The following is a 15102-nucleotide window of genomic DNA, read 5'->3' as shown; positions in this document are numbered from 1 at the left end:
TCATCTCAGTCAGTCCTTTCTGTGGGCTTGATAGCCCATAACTTATTACCAGTAATTCAGGGTAAACGTTATTCTCCACCGATTAGTTCGCGGTGCTACTTTTTTAAACTTAACCTAAACTTATCAAACCGAACGTAACCTTACCTAACCTAACCCAACCTAACCTGATACGATATTAATAGCCCTTAAAGCCTCTATCTAAACGTATCAACGATATTAATGGTTCTATGACACAAATAAGGAAAGTTATTAAACAAATCATGATATGAACAAGCGATTCATTTTCAAGAAGAAATCCGGATCAGGTATCTAGACCCTGATGTTTTGTTAACCAATCGATCATGGATCGGCCAAGGTTTCCTGGTTCTTAGACTTGAAATTCCGTTTAGGTTTGTCACCCTGAGCTCCGGACAGCGATGCCATATTTTAACTTATGATGTCCGACCTGCTTGATTCATAGAAGTAAAAATAACGAACTTTCTTTAAAAAAACAGTGTTTGATTGGATAGCATTAGATAGACAACTAAATTCAAGTCAATTCAACGCTTCTGTCACCTACTCGAAAGGATTGCGACACAATTTCGCTTAATCAATCCCCAGTTTGACCCAATCCTGTAATTCCGTGCCCTGGAATTTCCCTGGAATTTCCCTGAAATTTCCGTGTCATTGTTGGTCCAATTTTCGAGCCAGACTCGAACTTCACGAGTTGAAGTTAGGTCCTTCTTGAATCTGTGTGATCAAGTCCTAAATCAATCATGAGTGGCGGGGCGTTATTCAGCGGTGGGCGCGGTGGAAGTGCGGGCACGGGTAGCCGTGCCTTAGTGGAGTTCCGGGCCGGGAAGATGAACCTGGACGCGAGCAGCAAGATGGTGACGCCGGACAAGCGCAAGGGCTTGATCCAAGTGGAACAAGGCGAAGAGGATCACTTGATGCACTTCAAATGGAAGGACCGATCCAACGGCAACACGCTCGAGGATGATCTGATCATCTTCCCGGACGATATCGAGTTCAAGGCCGTGCCGCAGTGCACCACGGGTCGCGTGTTCATCATGAAGTTCAAGAGCTCGCCCGGACGAAACATGTTCTTTTGGATGCAGGAGCCCAAAGAGGATAAGGTACGCTGTATGGACGTATGGAAGTGGAACCTTAGTTGATCTAGCCATGATCAAGATGACCACCAAATCGCGTAATGAAGCTCTAGTTCTTATTTCGCCGTTTGGGAGGACTGATTCGCTTGGGTGATTGCTATTCGGATTCGTCAGGAATGGCCGGTTTCCGCCATGACACTGAGAGTTGGGACTCGATTTAAGCCTTGATGTAAGCTTGGCTATGATCTAATGAAGGGTTGAAGTGGCTGAGTTGCCCTGGTTAGTCACCCAAGGCAGTCAAAACTGAGGCCCAGACGTTGAAAAATGGGATCATCGGATTAATAGTGCTAGGGTCACTTATATCAGACACAGATTTTCAAGGTGGCTCGTTCATTGTAACATTGTAAGGTGGTCCTTTGGTAAGGTATGCAACGCCATCTAGCCCGTTATGAGTCTGATGTTCTGGAATAATCTTTCATTGTTCTATGAACTTGGTACCAACGTCTCTCAATGTGGAATGGCTAACAGAGAACTCAATTGAAAGTCGACCCAAATCAGTTATGGGATGGTTCTTATTTTGGACGGACGCAATCTCCAGCTCCTACATAACCAATTGCTTCAAAAATGATTGTTTTTTTTCTGGCCGACATGGTAGCCCAGGCACTCTAATAATCGTTCGTTAGGACGAGCCACGGGTTGGAGGGAGGGGGGCACGCAGTCTGAGCAGAAACCGGCTTTGTCCACATTCAAGACTACGAGGAAGACTGTCAATGTTAGTGTTAAGGTTATTCATTCCGTTTATGGATGTCGTGCGTGACCTTGGGATTTCGGTTAAATTTTATTGTTATTTTATTGTCAGTACAATGTCAACTCATCCCTGATCCGAGGCCAAGGCATTGAAATATGCATTATCAAAATGAGAATGCATGTTGGTGAGTTTCAGCGTGATAAGTGTTGTAATAACCTCGAAATATACTACTGCGCCCAGTTGCTAAATTGGGTCAACGATTCATGGGATGCATATGAGCATAAAAGAAAAGGCAGAGGCCTTATATGCTATGGACGGAGTACAAAAGTTTAATTATCAGCTAATTAACAGTTGGCCTTCAATGAAGGTTCTGTTTTACTTCTAGCTAGAGATGTTGAGATTCTTTGGACTGAAGTGAGAAGAAATCACATAAGCTGGTTCTTTTTTGGCCAAAGAATCTCAATTCAAAGGAATCGCATCCAATTCCTTCCGTGTTCGTTGAGGTTTGAAACTTTCAAATTACAAGTTCCCTCAAACTTAGAATTATTGGTCAGAGAAACTCAATTTAGAGCGTGAACCTAAGAGAAAAGCATCGGATTACTGTGGCTGATGAAGTAAGACAAAAATAATTGACACATCAACTCAATTTGATAAAAGATATCAGCAATTATTTGTCACCTACTGGATGGATGGGTCATTGTGAACATGATTCTCCAATTATTAATTATCCTTGCCTGACCTTACTATAACCAAACCGAACTATCCAAATTATTTTTTTTTTCCAATGCCTTCATTTTAAAGTGTGCCGGTTCCAGAACAGGCCTTAATCCAAATCATTATTTTTTTTCCAATATTTAGGACGAGGAGTACTGTAAGAAAGTCAATGACCTCTTGAACAATCCGCCAGCCCCGGGAAGTGCGGCTGCCCGTGGCGGATCCGGCGGGGGTGGGGGTCTATCTGGGAATGGACTCGATTTGAGTAATCTGGGCGAATCCGATCTCCAGTCATTGTTGAGCAACATGAGTCAACAGCAACTCATGCAATTGTTCGGTGGTAGTCTTTCCGGACCCGGAGGCTTACTTAGCTCTGGTGGCGGTGGATCACGGCGACAACGGTCCTCGGCCGCCGCGAGTAGCACTCTTGCGGCCAGTGAGACTAGATCGGAGGCGACCAGAACCACTACCGCCGCTGCCACTTCCGCTGCCACCACGACCACAACAACGGCGGCTGCGTCTACGCCTTCGGCCGCAACGACTTCGGCAAGTGCAACCTCAAATAGATCGACCAACCCGCCCATTCAGTTGATGGATCTCCAGAACCTTCTGTCGGGCCTTAATGTGCCCCCTGAGGCTGCCGAGGAGGGTAGTAGTCGCAGTGGCCCTGCCGTAGATTTGGCCTCTGGTCTCACGGCCGAAGTCATGCAACCGTTATTGAGCAATCCTGATTTTGTGAAGAAAATGAAGACCTTTTTGCCCGCCGAGGATCAAGCCTCTCAGAACATCCAAGATGAAATCAAAGGTGAGTGTAATGTTCAAAAGTAAAGGTCGAGGGCAACCATACAGCGGCTTCATGTTCTGTCACTTTGATCACAACGAGCATTGACATTTAAAAAAACTTGCATCTAATGGCTCGCCAAGCAGCCTTTTCTCGTGCTTGGGCTCAGCCGTAAAGCCTTAAAGCTCATGATATCACTTATCAAAACTGTTGAAATGGTTTTTCCGTGTGCTGTACTTTTTTTCTTACAAAACTCTCCATTGATTGCTTAATTTGAAAAACGAAGTCGGCAAGTAATGTTTTCAGGTAGTTATTCCGAAAATGTTTTTTTTGCCAGGTAGGAATTCGCATATGAAATCCTCCATTAGGTCATGCTGAAACGATTCATCGCAATTAATAAGCTTTGCGATCGAGCAAGACTCTGACCTAGCCCTAGTTTTCCAAAAATGTCGAAGCAGCGAAGAGAAAGTCATTGGATCGCGTTTGCCCTCTCAATTTCAGGTACCGTAAACTCGCCTCAGTTTCAACAAGCTTTGAGTCTGTTCTCGTCGGCATTCCAATCCGCCCAATTGGCACCTCTCATCCGTGAATTTGATCTTGGAACTGAAGCCGTGGAGGCTGCCACCAAAGGCGATCTTGAAACCTTCGTCAAAGCCCTCCAAAAATCGGCCCCGAAAAAGAAGAAGGACGACGCTCCTGAAGACATGGCCTTGGATTAAAAACCATCAAGAGGCACGCACATCACTGGAAATAGACACTTTTTCTTTAAAACTGCGTGTTTCAGTGAGGAATACAACGAGTCGCTTGTTCCCTGTAGATGGCGGTGTCGAGATGTTTCTTTCACCAAAATCCAACGCGTTCCATTGTACCGGGAAATGCATTTTATGACCCTGCATTGGTTCATGCATAGAAAACGAGTTTTAACCTCATAAAAAAGACATTTGTCCGGATTTGAACGAAATGGAAAATTCATGAGCAAGACATTTTCAAATGAAGATTGGCAAGTAGGTGATACAGAGAGCAGAAACTCAATCCGAATCCCATGAACTGGTCGCGGTTGGCTGAGTCGTTAAACGATGGCGGGATGAGCTGAAATGGGAAAAGATAATGGTAAAATACGGACTCAAGTTTTATGCTGCTCTGCGGCGGAAAGAGGCGAGCAAGGAACTCTCAACCCAAGATAAACTTGTCTCAGAAAGAGATCATGTCTCATTTGTTTGAGCGACGAACATTGAGATCCAGCTCTTTGTTCTTTACAAGTATGTTTCCAATCACCCGAACGTGTATCCCAACTGGAGCTCTGGACGGACCTAAATGAACCTGCCAAGAGCAGAAAGCCAGCCATGTGATGGAAATAGTATCAAGATATTCTTATGTTCCTTGGAAGCTAAATCTTCATACGACGAAACCCAAGTGTTAACCAAAAATCAAATACCAGTCGAGTTTTGGCTCTAACACCATGTAAGGAAACTTTTACGGATGTAGTCGTTGGCCTTTTTGGGTTGATGAACGGCAGCGAAGGTCACTAGTGGTTCCAGATAAACTCACTACCCATTAGGTTTGTTTGGAGAGGAGGATCAAATGTTGTTGGTACATCGTAAATTTGGAACAAATCCATGTTTCCAAGGTTCTATCATCAAGCTTTGACCATCGAGATCCACCTTGGGGACCACTTGGGCCCACAATGAGTTAGAACACTTTTCAAAAATCCCCGTTCACATTGCGATAATCTATTGATTATCATGGAATCGGAAAGGTGGCATGAGATAGGTCCTTGTAAGAAAACTCGAGAAAATTCTTTATTTAGACGTCGAGGAGCTCGTGCTCCTCATGAATGTTTGAGCTTCCTGGGGATCATGTTCCAAGTTTATCCCGCTAAAACACGCTAGGGACCATTTACTATAACACAACTCGAGGTTTCCATGCCACCACCAGCACCACCACTACCATCACCACTACCATCACCACCACGAACCAACCAACGAACCAGATACCCCGAGCGAGCGAGCGAGAGAGCGAGCGAGAAAGTTTGCAAAGTTTGACAATTAGTTCGCGGCCGACCACGCTTGGGTAATGCTGCTGTATCTTGCTTGGCTCATCTTCATCCAGAAAATACTATTCCATCCTGAGACCATGATACTTCACTACATGAGGAAATTCGACAAAAGTACCCCAATATCAACTGTCAACCCGGCACGAGAGTGAGCCGAGCAGAAATGAAAAATGAGACGAAAAACCTTAGAACACTCCTGGATCCAAGTCCTAATAGGGGGCCAAGGGAATGGGTGCAGTTGGCTGGTGCAATTCTGGAAGAGCAACTCATTTACGAACTAACATTTGAACATTAGGAAGTTTGTTGCATTAAAAGCGATGAATCAGTTTCCAATGATATTGACCCAAATAGCCACCACGTGGGCAGAAGAAAGCCTCTCATCTCTTCGGTCTTCTTTTTAATCCTATCCGTACCTTTTTACCTCATTATTAGCCTCGTTTGTAGGTCGTCAATCAACATTTGTCGCTTCTATCATATGCTCAAATTTAAGTTATTTTGTCAAGTATAATGTTTCATGAATACGGTTTTCAGGGCTTTCTTTAGTCATTCCTGTGACCAAAGTGAGTAATTGTTTATACAACTATTTGTCGTAAAAATGTAATGGCGTCACTCGTGACAATAATCTTTCCTTGAATATTAATGCTCAATATCTTAGCACTATTGTCTCATCATTGTCATACTTTTAACACATCTGGCAAATAAAATCAATATTTTTTGCCAAAATATGCCAAATTTATACAAGTGAAATGCAAGGCATAGGGCAAATATTTGCGGAAAACAAACCGACAGGGGTTTGTCCTTATGGTAGAAATAAGACAATTCATGTTAGCTGTGGACGAACATTACAGATTGCTGAAGGTATACAACAATAACGCAAAAAGTCATGGTAAAGAATAAATAGTCTTTTAGAAAATTTTAAAAATCACAAAGCTTCCTTGCTAGTGAAATGTGCCAAAATAAGTCATGGAAATGCGAAAGTTGAGAAATTTGGTATAACATACACGAGCACGGTGTTCAAAAAGCCCTATCAAGTTTCCAGAGAAATTCCCAAACACAAATTGGCATTTTTTTACCTCAAGAAGTCATAGGGAACAACTTTAATTTCATTGTTTTATGGAATTCTAGTCCACATAAAAAACTTACATACCTAAAAACATTATAAAAACTAAGAATTTCAAAAACCTACTCAATGTAAATTAGAAGCACACTTAGTTAGCTCTTGAATGTAATTTACGATATCATCTATTTCACCGCTACTTAGTTACATCGGATTTAGTGGTCCAAATTTCATCGTCTTTAGCCCCAAAATGCCCCGGGTATATGTTAACTCAATTTCACAAAGATATAATATCGATTTTCACTATCGCAAAAATGAAAGATTATTTTTCCATTTCTTGCATAATTTCAAATTAAGTTAAAACCTTGTACAACCATGTCTAAAACCCTCAAAAAGCAGATTTTTGAAAATTCATTTTTAAAAGCGTCCAAGGTACATTTAGGTGAGTGGTCACTGAAAATTTCCCAAATATCAATGAAGCCTTAAAGAAGCTATTTTCAATCAGTTTCAACAAAGTCTTCAAGAAACGACAAAATCTATAACATTGTCTGTTGTATGTACCGTCTTCAGAATTCAAGTGAATACATAACTAAGTGTACACATGATGATTGTAAAACACATTTTCAAAGATTACACTTTTAGTGTGTTTTAAGTGACATTATATAGCAGTTTTAGCTATTGTGAGACTTTGTAAGCAGTAGAAAAATATTCTTTTTTTGTGATATTGAAAATCAATATCAATTCTTTCGGAAATTGAATTAACATATAACCGGGGCATTTTGGGGCTAAAAACGATGAAATTTGGGCCACTAAATTCCATGTAACTAAGAAGCGGTAAAACAGATGATATCATAATTTACATTCAAGAGCTAACTAAATGTGCTCCCAACTTACATTGAGTAGGTTTTTGAAAATTTTAGTTTTTATTATGTTTTTAGGTATGTAAATTTTTTATGTGGGCTAGAATTTCATAAGCCAATAAAATCAAAATTGTTCCCCATGATTTTCTGAGGGAGAAAAATGCCAAGATGTGCTTGGGAATTTACATCAAAACTTTAAAGGGTATTTTTACCACTGTGCGAGCCAAAGTAAGCTTTTCTACCAACAACTTCTAGACAACTTCCCTTTAAACGAGATCGTTTATTTAATTGAGGAGATCCAAACTATGCGAAGCATTGCAAATAGCAAAATAAGATTCAAACCCATAAATTTTGATTCCAATATCGCTATGAGCAAAGACCCTTTTGCATTTCACTTGTATAAATTTGGCATATTTTGGCAAAAAAAATATTGATTTTATTTGCCAGATGTTTTAAAAGTATGGCAATGATGAGACAATAGTGCTAAGATATTGGTCATTAATATTTAAGGAAAGATTATTGTCACGAGTGACGCCATTACATTTTTACTTCGAATAGTTATCAATAGTCATTGTAATGTTGTAAAACAAAAACGAAAAAGGTGGTTTTTGCTTCGCATTATTTGTAACAAAATTGGTCATTCACTGGAACTTTATTTCATTAATTTTCAAACTATTTGAATATTCCGACCCAGTTCCTGAAGTGAGCGAGTGAATGTAGTTCCGAACTGCCGATCGTCACGAGGCAAGGAAAGGTTGACGAAGTGATAAGCATTTGTTTACCTTTTGGGATCAGCCCGTTGGGCCAGAGATATTGGTTCTGGGCTCAACGAAAGTTCCATAACCTCATCGCTTTCAGCTTTTGAATTTTCCACTGCCAAATCCACTCCTCCACTTGGTCCCTGGGTCCGATTTCGGAGCTGTACAGAGAGCAAATCTTTATTGAGGCACTCTCTTGATCAGTCTGACTGAAAGACATTCATGTTTTGACCTGTTGTTCGATAGTGTTTTTGAGCATATCAATCCTCGATCCAGGCGGCGGCTTTTTTAACTTGATTTTTGACGCATCAATCTCGTGAAGGAGCTCCTCTTCCACGCTCGATAAACCTTCGAGATCCTCAATGGATTGGAACGCCGATGTCACATCTTGGGGATCATGAACCTCGGCCAGAGCAATTGAATTACCAATGGCTCGGCTAAAATTTAATGTGACAGTTCTTGAATGAATCCAAGCTCATTCACTCTTGACTGGTGAAGAGGTAACTACCTGGTTTCTGAATCCCAATTAAAGGAATGGTCCTCCTCTGTGTCGCTGGGTTCCGCATTGCGATCTTGCCAAGCACTACTCTGTTCCTGCTCAAGATGATCCTCCTCGGAAATATCGCTATTGAAGTCGTGGACTACATCTGCATGAGTAATCGAACTGATCTCGGAGTTGGCTTTTGAGCTCTCTTTGGGCGATTTCGATCGTCTTGGCGCCGGAATCGGAGCCTCTAGATTGTCCTTAACAGGCGGTTCCAGGACTGTGTGGTGATCTTGTTTCATTTTGGGATCATCACAGTAAATATTTGGCAATGGTTTGCTCTTAAATAAGCAATCTTCCGGGTGGGTTTCCACTCCGATTGGGCCCTTGGAATTCAGAGCCCGATCTGTCCCTTTCAAAAGCCTGTCTGTGGTTGCACTTTGGCTACCAGAGGGTAAAGAAGATTTCGTCGTGTTGAAGGAGGAAATTTGAGTGGTTTCCGCTTGGCTTTCCTTGGTTCTAAGAGCATTTCTCCAGGTCTTGATGACTTGGTTCTTGGCAGAGTTGAGATTTTTACCCAAACGGATCTCAAATGAAGACGTGGCCACCGAGTTCCTGGCCGGTAGAGAACCAATTCCAGATCTTTGGATCAGCCCATTCAATTCCACTTTGCACTTCTTTCTCGTGGACTTCACCGCACTGGACTGGAAGCAGATTAGGAGTTTTGGGTGAAATTGCCTCGCCTCTCAAAGGATGGAGGATATTGCAAAGGTGCTCTTGATTCATTATGTGAAAGAAAAAGAGATTAAGATCGACAAGCAACCATTCTACGGGTAGTTCTATTTCGCTTATCAGGATTTCAGACAGACAAATTAGAACCCGCTCCCCTGTTTCGTTTTACTGCTTCATTTGCATAGCCAATGAAATTAGGAATGAGGTAGGATTTGGAACACACATAAAATATATTCCAACGGCAAATCTCTGTAAGGGGATTTCTCTCAAATAGCCATTTGCCCCACCATGGCACAGAATACTTCTTAGAGCTTGAAGTCAGAAAGTTTTCCCTGGCTTTTGCTCAAGGTCTTAATGGCAAATTGGACTCAAAACTGAAGTGAAATGACGTAACCTTACTTGTTTCAGCTCCTTCTTCCTTTCATTGAGAAGCACCTCCAGTTCCGAATTCGAGATGCGCGTCCTTTGAGGGTCAAGGCCAAGTTCTTCCAAGGTCACATCCAAGTCAAAACGGGCGTTTCGCCTGTATTTCTTCAAAAAACTCGGATTCTCTTCGGCCAACTCACTAATGCTGCGGCAAATTTCTTGTGAACTGGCCCACAAACTCCTGTTGGATCAAAAACTAAGAAGTCACAAATGGAACACTTTAGACCAAGGGATCACGCAAGTCATAAAAATAGCTGAATCAGACCAAAACTTATATTAGACTGCAGCGTTTTAACATCACGAGGAGTAAATGCTACCATAATAGAGTGAAGTTCGGACTCGTGTTTCATTAGTTCATGCAAAACAGCTCTTTCTATATGTATTGTTCCCCTTTTTGAATAAATCAGGCCCTTCTATCCTCTTGGATGAAGTTTACTTATTATAGCCGTCATTGATAAAGCGCACAATGTATGCCTACTGTTCCCTGGTCCAATATTAAAGGCGTCCTAATTGTGAAGAAGTACCATACCTCATTGAAGCATATTCATGGTCCAGAAGATTCGATCTCTGCTCTCCGTTCCTTTGGCCATTCAGATGATCTCTCTTGAATACATTTTCATAGCTATTGTTCTTCCCATCAACCTAAAGGGGAATTAAGAAGCAGAAATGGAGGTCTCGAAAAAAATGAAGCATTTCCCCGGAAAAGATGGAGAGAGAGAGAGACAAAGCGAGCACTTCTTCCAACCAAAATCAAAAACATCCTTCGTCCCAGAGTTGTGTTTCAAACCCCATTCCTCCCTCCCCTTCTGCATCGTATTCTTGGTCTCCCCAAAGAACCATCGCGCTTCTCTCCATCCATTCTTTGGTTGGCTCGGCCAATTTCTGAATTCCACAACGTACTTGTGGTTCAATGCGAGGCATTTCAAGAGGAGGCCCTCTCGTTTGTTTTTGCCCCCAGGCGGACTCAACTGGAAATGGCGCCAAATTTCGCCCATTCACCCATTCCACTTGTTTTGCCATTCCATTGGTCTCCCGATTGGTCTGCCGCTTGCCCTCCTCGATTTGTGGGGTTTGAGAGCCATTTGGGGGGCGGTCGCGGCGATCATGGTGGTGGTTGGTGCTCTCGGATTTGTCCCCTGGAACCGGGCGACCTCCACTCCGGTTGCGACCAAGAATCTGGACCAATTCCCCATCTCCATTGTTTGGATCTTGACATTCTTCCCTCTCGTCCATGGTCTGTGCGTGATTTCGACCTGTCCTGCTCGAGAGAGGTCCCCTTGGGCTTGGGCCGCCGTCCACTGATGAGCAGCTGGGTCTTGGTCTTTGCGTTGGTGCGCCAATGGCGGTGGCATTGGTCGTTCTGGGCTGAGGCTGGAGGTTCCCCAAATGAAGACGACTACGTAGGCCACCACCACCACCACCACCACGACTATCGAGTTGAGGCTCTTGACTTGAAACCGGTCGCTCTAAATGGCCTGTTCCTTGGGTGATCTTTCTTGAGGGGAACGGTGAGGATGACAGGGAGGACGAAGGAGCAGAAAAACCGACCACGGGAGAGGGATGACTTGGAAGCAATGAAGCGGCTAAATGGGCCCCATCCTCCCCGGCTTCTCCAGATGATCGAGTTTGTAGAGGATCTGCCTTGCTTAATGTCTGTCTTGACTTTTCGTCTTCATCTTCTTTGTCCTTTTGTGGACCATGCGGCTTTTGCTCGTCCTAGAAAGATAGGACGAGGGAACATGGGACTGCAAAAGCTTTGGATCGTACTCATCATATACAATTGGAATACATTGGCGGAGAAAAGAATGCCGGTTCACTCAAATATGTTTCTCTCGCTAAGGTTTATTTTAGATACTTCAGAATCTTGCAAACGAAGCCAGTGACTGATCCATGATTAGAGTCCTCCCCATCGCACGGAGACACGGGGCCCAAAATCAACTGTGATGAAAGGCTCACAACCATGCGTTCCCCCAATCTTTCCTGCTTAACAACAACATTTATCGTAAAACCAGAACAATAGAGATCGTTCGTTGCCTTCCTTTTCCTACAATAAGGTTTCTCGCGACAAAAATTGCAGCATTGAGCATAGAGCTCGAAAATAGACTTCCTTCCCCTCTGTCCTCGATCCTCCTCTTTCCGTATGGCTTGATTCGTGCTCAGGAGGCGGGTGGGTGGGTGGGCGTGTTCATTCATGCTCTCCTTCATCGATCTCAGTGGTTGGTTGTGCCATGGTTCCACTCCATGCCCCGAGTGACACATTAATTCATGAGCATATGAAATTAGGATGCATTTCTGACCTGGGAACACTGGAACATTGCATAATGATCCTGAGTGCTCAGTCAAGCGAACCACGACCTTCCGGGCAAAGAGCACCGCCAAATGGGAGGAGAAGATAGAGGAGGATGAGTGGAAGGGAAAGAATAGAAAGATGCATATTAATAGCTCAACTTCCTTTGACCTTGGCGATTGTTGTATCCATTCTACTACCGGGAGGTCTTTGCCATGGCACAGGACTGCAACCGTGCATAAATGGATTCGAACCCTTGTTGTCATTCACATTTGTGACCAGAAAGTGGAACCAAACAAAACACAGGTCCAACCCGGCAATAATTGACATATAGTACCTGACGTGAGCATCTCTGAGTTGCTTCCAAATGGTGCTCCAATTGCTCCTTGGCTTGTTTGGCAGCTATTTGCATGGTGTCCAATTCACGTTGAATCCTTTCCATCTCCTCATTATGTTTCTGAACTATTGACTCCAGGCGGGCTTGCCAAAAACGCTCTTGACTTGCCAACTTGCCCGGTTCCTGGTCTAAGTTTGATGAGGAGGAGGAGGATAAACCCGCTGTGGTTGTCGTCGTCGTCGCCGTCGTCTGTTCCTTCTGCAAAAGAGGAGCAAATTAGTGCCAAGGACTCCACTAATGTTCCATGCCCAGTCAGCGCAAATATGAATTGTACAGAGCTTGGTTAGGTCTGGATTCACCGGATCCGAAGCATTCGGTGACTCACATAGTACAAATGTATCGGAATATCATGCACATGTTGACAAGACTGTCATCTAACGCCCCGTTTCAAACTCCCATGTCCAAATGTGATATGGAACATTGTCCGCAAAAAGCAAAACAATATTTGCCTTCATGAAAGGCATGGACCGATATTTGAAAAAGGCATTTCAGATTAGTCTCTTTTGAGCCGTTACAAAATTCTATGCAAAAATTCTGGTTCATTTTTCGTGTAAATCCAGTTTGATGCGGGTCGCTTGTGTTTGATTGTAAGAACTTGATGGTTGGCGAGGGTCTATTTATTGAAATTCGATGATGATTTTGAGTGCAAACTCCAATTTCAACAGAACTACAGTAATTATAAGGCTTCAAGGCCATACCAAAGTGGATTCATTATCGATCTCCTCTTTTCCTTGGATATCATGGATTGAGGCCATAGATACAAAACACATTTCAGAGCGATGTTTTGCAAACTGTTCCGAGCTTCAAACAGGCACCTTTTTTCAAGATTGATTGAAGGCGAGATTTCAGGGAAATGTTTGAAAGCCTTTTGTACTCTCACTGTTAGGAGAGCTTTGGATGAGCTCACCTTGTCTGAATTGTTTTCTTTTCGCAGAAGTTCAATCTCCATCTCCTGTTTCTTCATTATCAGTTTGATTTCATCAAGAGCTGCCATTTGATCCGCGCCTCTGAAAATTGGAGACAGAATAAGCGATGAGACGAGTTGCTTGAGACATCTTCCAAAAGGTGCGGTACAATATTGAAGCCATGAGCTTTTTATTTGGAACACACTATTTCGTTTTGATCCATCGCTATTTTTGAGAAAAACGCAAAAGTTCTTGCGCTCGAAACACTAGGCTTTTTTTGGGTACCTGGTTTTAGCCAATTCATCAATTTCTGACTGAAGTTTTTCGACCACTTTTTTCAACCGTTGGTTCTCCTCAATCAACACTCGGCCAAATTCTCTGAAATTGGAAACACATCTTAATATAGTTCGTATCCCAAAGTGTAAAACTGCACTTGAAATCTGGGTTTGAATGGTTTAACTTTTTTACACATTTTAAAGGAAAATTTTTCCATTTGCGACGTAGTGACATGAACTAAAACCTAATTCACGCCCAATCTTTTATGAGGGATCGCATTGTTCAGACATAATTGAGATCAAATTTGATCATGTCAGAACTCTAGTCGGCCATGCCGTCACTACACACGTCACTCCTGAAAGCAATCAATTGAGAAGGAAGCCTTGAAACCCTCAAATCATCCAAAATCACCCATGTGTGCCATGAACCTCAGTGATCTCCTTTTATTTCTTTTCGAGACCTCAAAAGACTGACTGACAGACTGGATGGAGGTACAGCTCGACAAATCTTTGAAACCATTTCTAGTGGCTTTTGAGGTTTGCTTACCCATCCTTTGAATCTGAAGGGGCCCCCTGACGAGAATGGGAGGCTGCCATTGTCGTTGAAGACGCAATGAAGTCGATTTTCCCAGTTTCTTTTGTGCTTCTGTCGTCTCTTTGCGTTTGTCCTTGAGGGAACAAAGTTGGCGGCTAGAAAGGAACAGGCAAAGGGTCAAAAATGTGCAAACCTTGAATGAAAATATGGAAACAGACCCTTTCCACTTAAGAGAAGCATATGCTTAAGTAAGTTCACCCCCAAGTTCAACCTACTTTTGCCGCCATGTTATTTTTAGCCTTATGAGGGGCAATCAATCATGACACCTCGACGACAAATCAACTAGAGAGACCCCCCCCCTCCTGCCTCCAAAGCCCTCGTGCGGATCGAGGATGCACAAACTTTGCACATTATCCAACTTTTTCCCTACTTACCACGGAACTTTGATTTCCATGACGTCTTTGGAGATGCGAATCCAAATAACTCCGATTGATGAAGGTTTTCGGGCAGAGACCACACTGTCAAAAGGAAGCATCACGTAAGGATCAATGGATCGATATCAAGGGGAGAGGTCAGGTATTCGCCCATGAATGAGGCGAGTCTGTTCCAATTTGGACCTATTTTTTTCTACGATGTCTGCTAAAGAGTTTCTCAAGAAAGATCCTGAGTCTATTTTTTTCTACGATGTCTGCTAAAGAGTTTCTCAAGAAAGATCCTGAGTGTATTGGCCAATCAATCAATCCATTATCTCAATGACAAAGTAGCGTATTATGGAACTCACTTTCTCAAAAGAGGTCGGGTCTTTGCGATTGAGAAGACAGTTTTGTTGGATCTCAATCATTTTGCGTCGCTTTTTGCATTCCACCCGCATGCTCTTGATTTCTTGTTCAGCTTCTTGCGTTTTCCTTTCCAATTTGTGATGCTCCTGGAAATGAACAAGCACAAGAGCAACATTCATTATTATCTTCATCATTGTTATTACCATTACTCCTACTCCTACTC

At 42.8% G+C, this 15102-nt stretch overlaps 2 protein-coding genes across 2 annotated transcripts in view; one reads left to right on the top strand and one right to left on the bottom strand.

Annotated features, from left to right (window-relative positions):
- The first annotated feature begins 658 nt into the window (after positions 1-658).
- On the top strand, positions 659-4147 carry LOC131879908 (proteasomal ubiquitin receptor ADRM1-like). The gene is made up of 3 exons (XM_059226401.1): positions 659-1115; positions 2695-3355; positions 3833-4147. The coding sequence occupies exons 1-3, from the start codon at positions 756-758 to the stop codon at positions 4048-4050; spliced, it is 1239 nt and encodes a 412-aa protein (XP_059082384.1). The 5' UTR covers positions 659-755; the 3' UTR covers positions 4051-4147.
- Positions 4148-4194: 47 nt separating this feature from the next.
- The window catches only part of LOC131879907 (uncharacterized), a 17773-nt gene continuing 6865 nt past the window's right edge, over positions 4195-15102 (bottom strand). The window contains exons 4-16 of the mRNA XM_059226400.1: positions 14882-15025; positions 14535-14618; positions 14113-14255; positions 13576-13668; positions 13293-13392; positions 12326-12583; positions 10602-11417; positions 10231-10343; positions 9675-9882; positions 8568-9247; positions 8292-8496; positions 8084-8220; positions 4195-4420 (exon numbers count right to left, since the gene is read on the bottom strand). Coding sequence (XP_059082383.1) covers positions 4360-4420; positions 8084-8220; positions 8292-8496; positions 8568-9247; positions 9675-9882; positions 10231-10343; positions 10602-11417; positions 12326-12583; positions 13293-13392; positions 13576-13668; positions 14113-14255; positions 14535-14618; positions 14882-15025 — 3042 coding nt within the window. The 3' untranslated portion in view covers positions 4195-4359. The remainder of the gene's footprint in view (positions 4421-8083; positions 8221-8291; positions 8497-8567; positions 9248-9674; positions 9883-10230; positions 10344-10601; positions 11418-12325; positions 12584-13292; positions 13393-13575; positions 13669-14112; positions 14256-14534; positions 14619-14881; positions 15026-15102) is intronic.

This window comes from Tigriopus californicus, chromosome 4 (assembly GCF_007210705.1).
Source record: "Tigriopus californicus strain San Diego chromosome 4, Tcal_SD_v2.1, whole genome shotgun sequence".
Taxonomy (NCBI): domain Eukaryota; kingdom Metazoa; phylum Arthropoda; class Copepoda; order Harpacticoida; family Harpacticidae; genus Tigriopus; species Tigriopus californicus.
The sequence above is the reverse complement of the archived record's forward strand: the minus strand, read 5'-3'. Positions and strand labels throughout refer to the sequence as shown.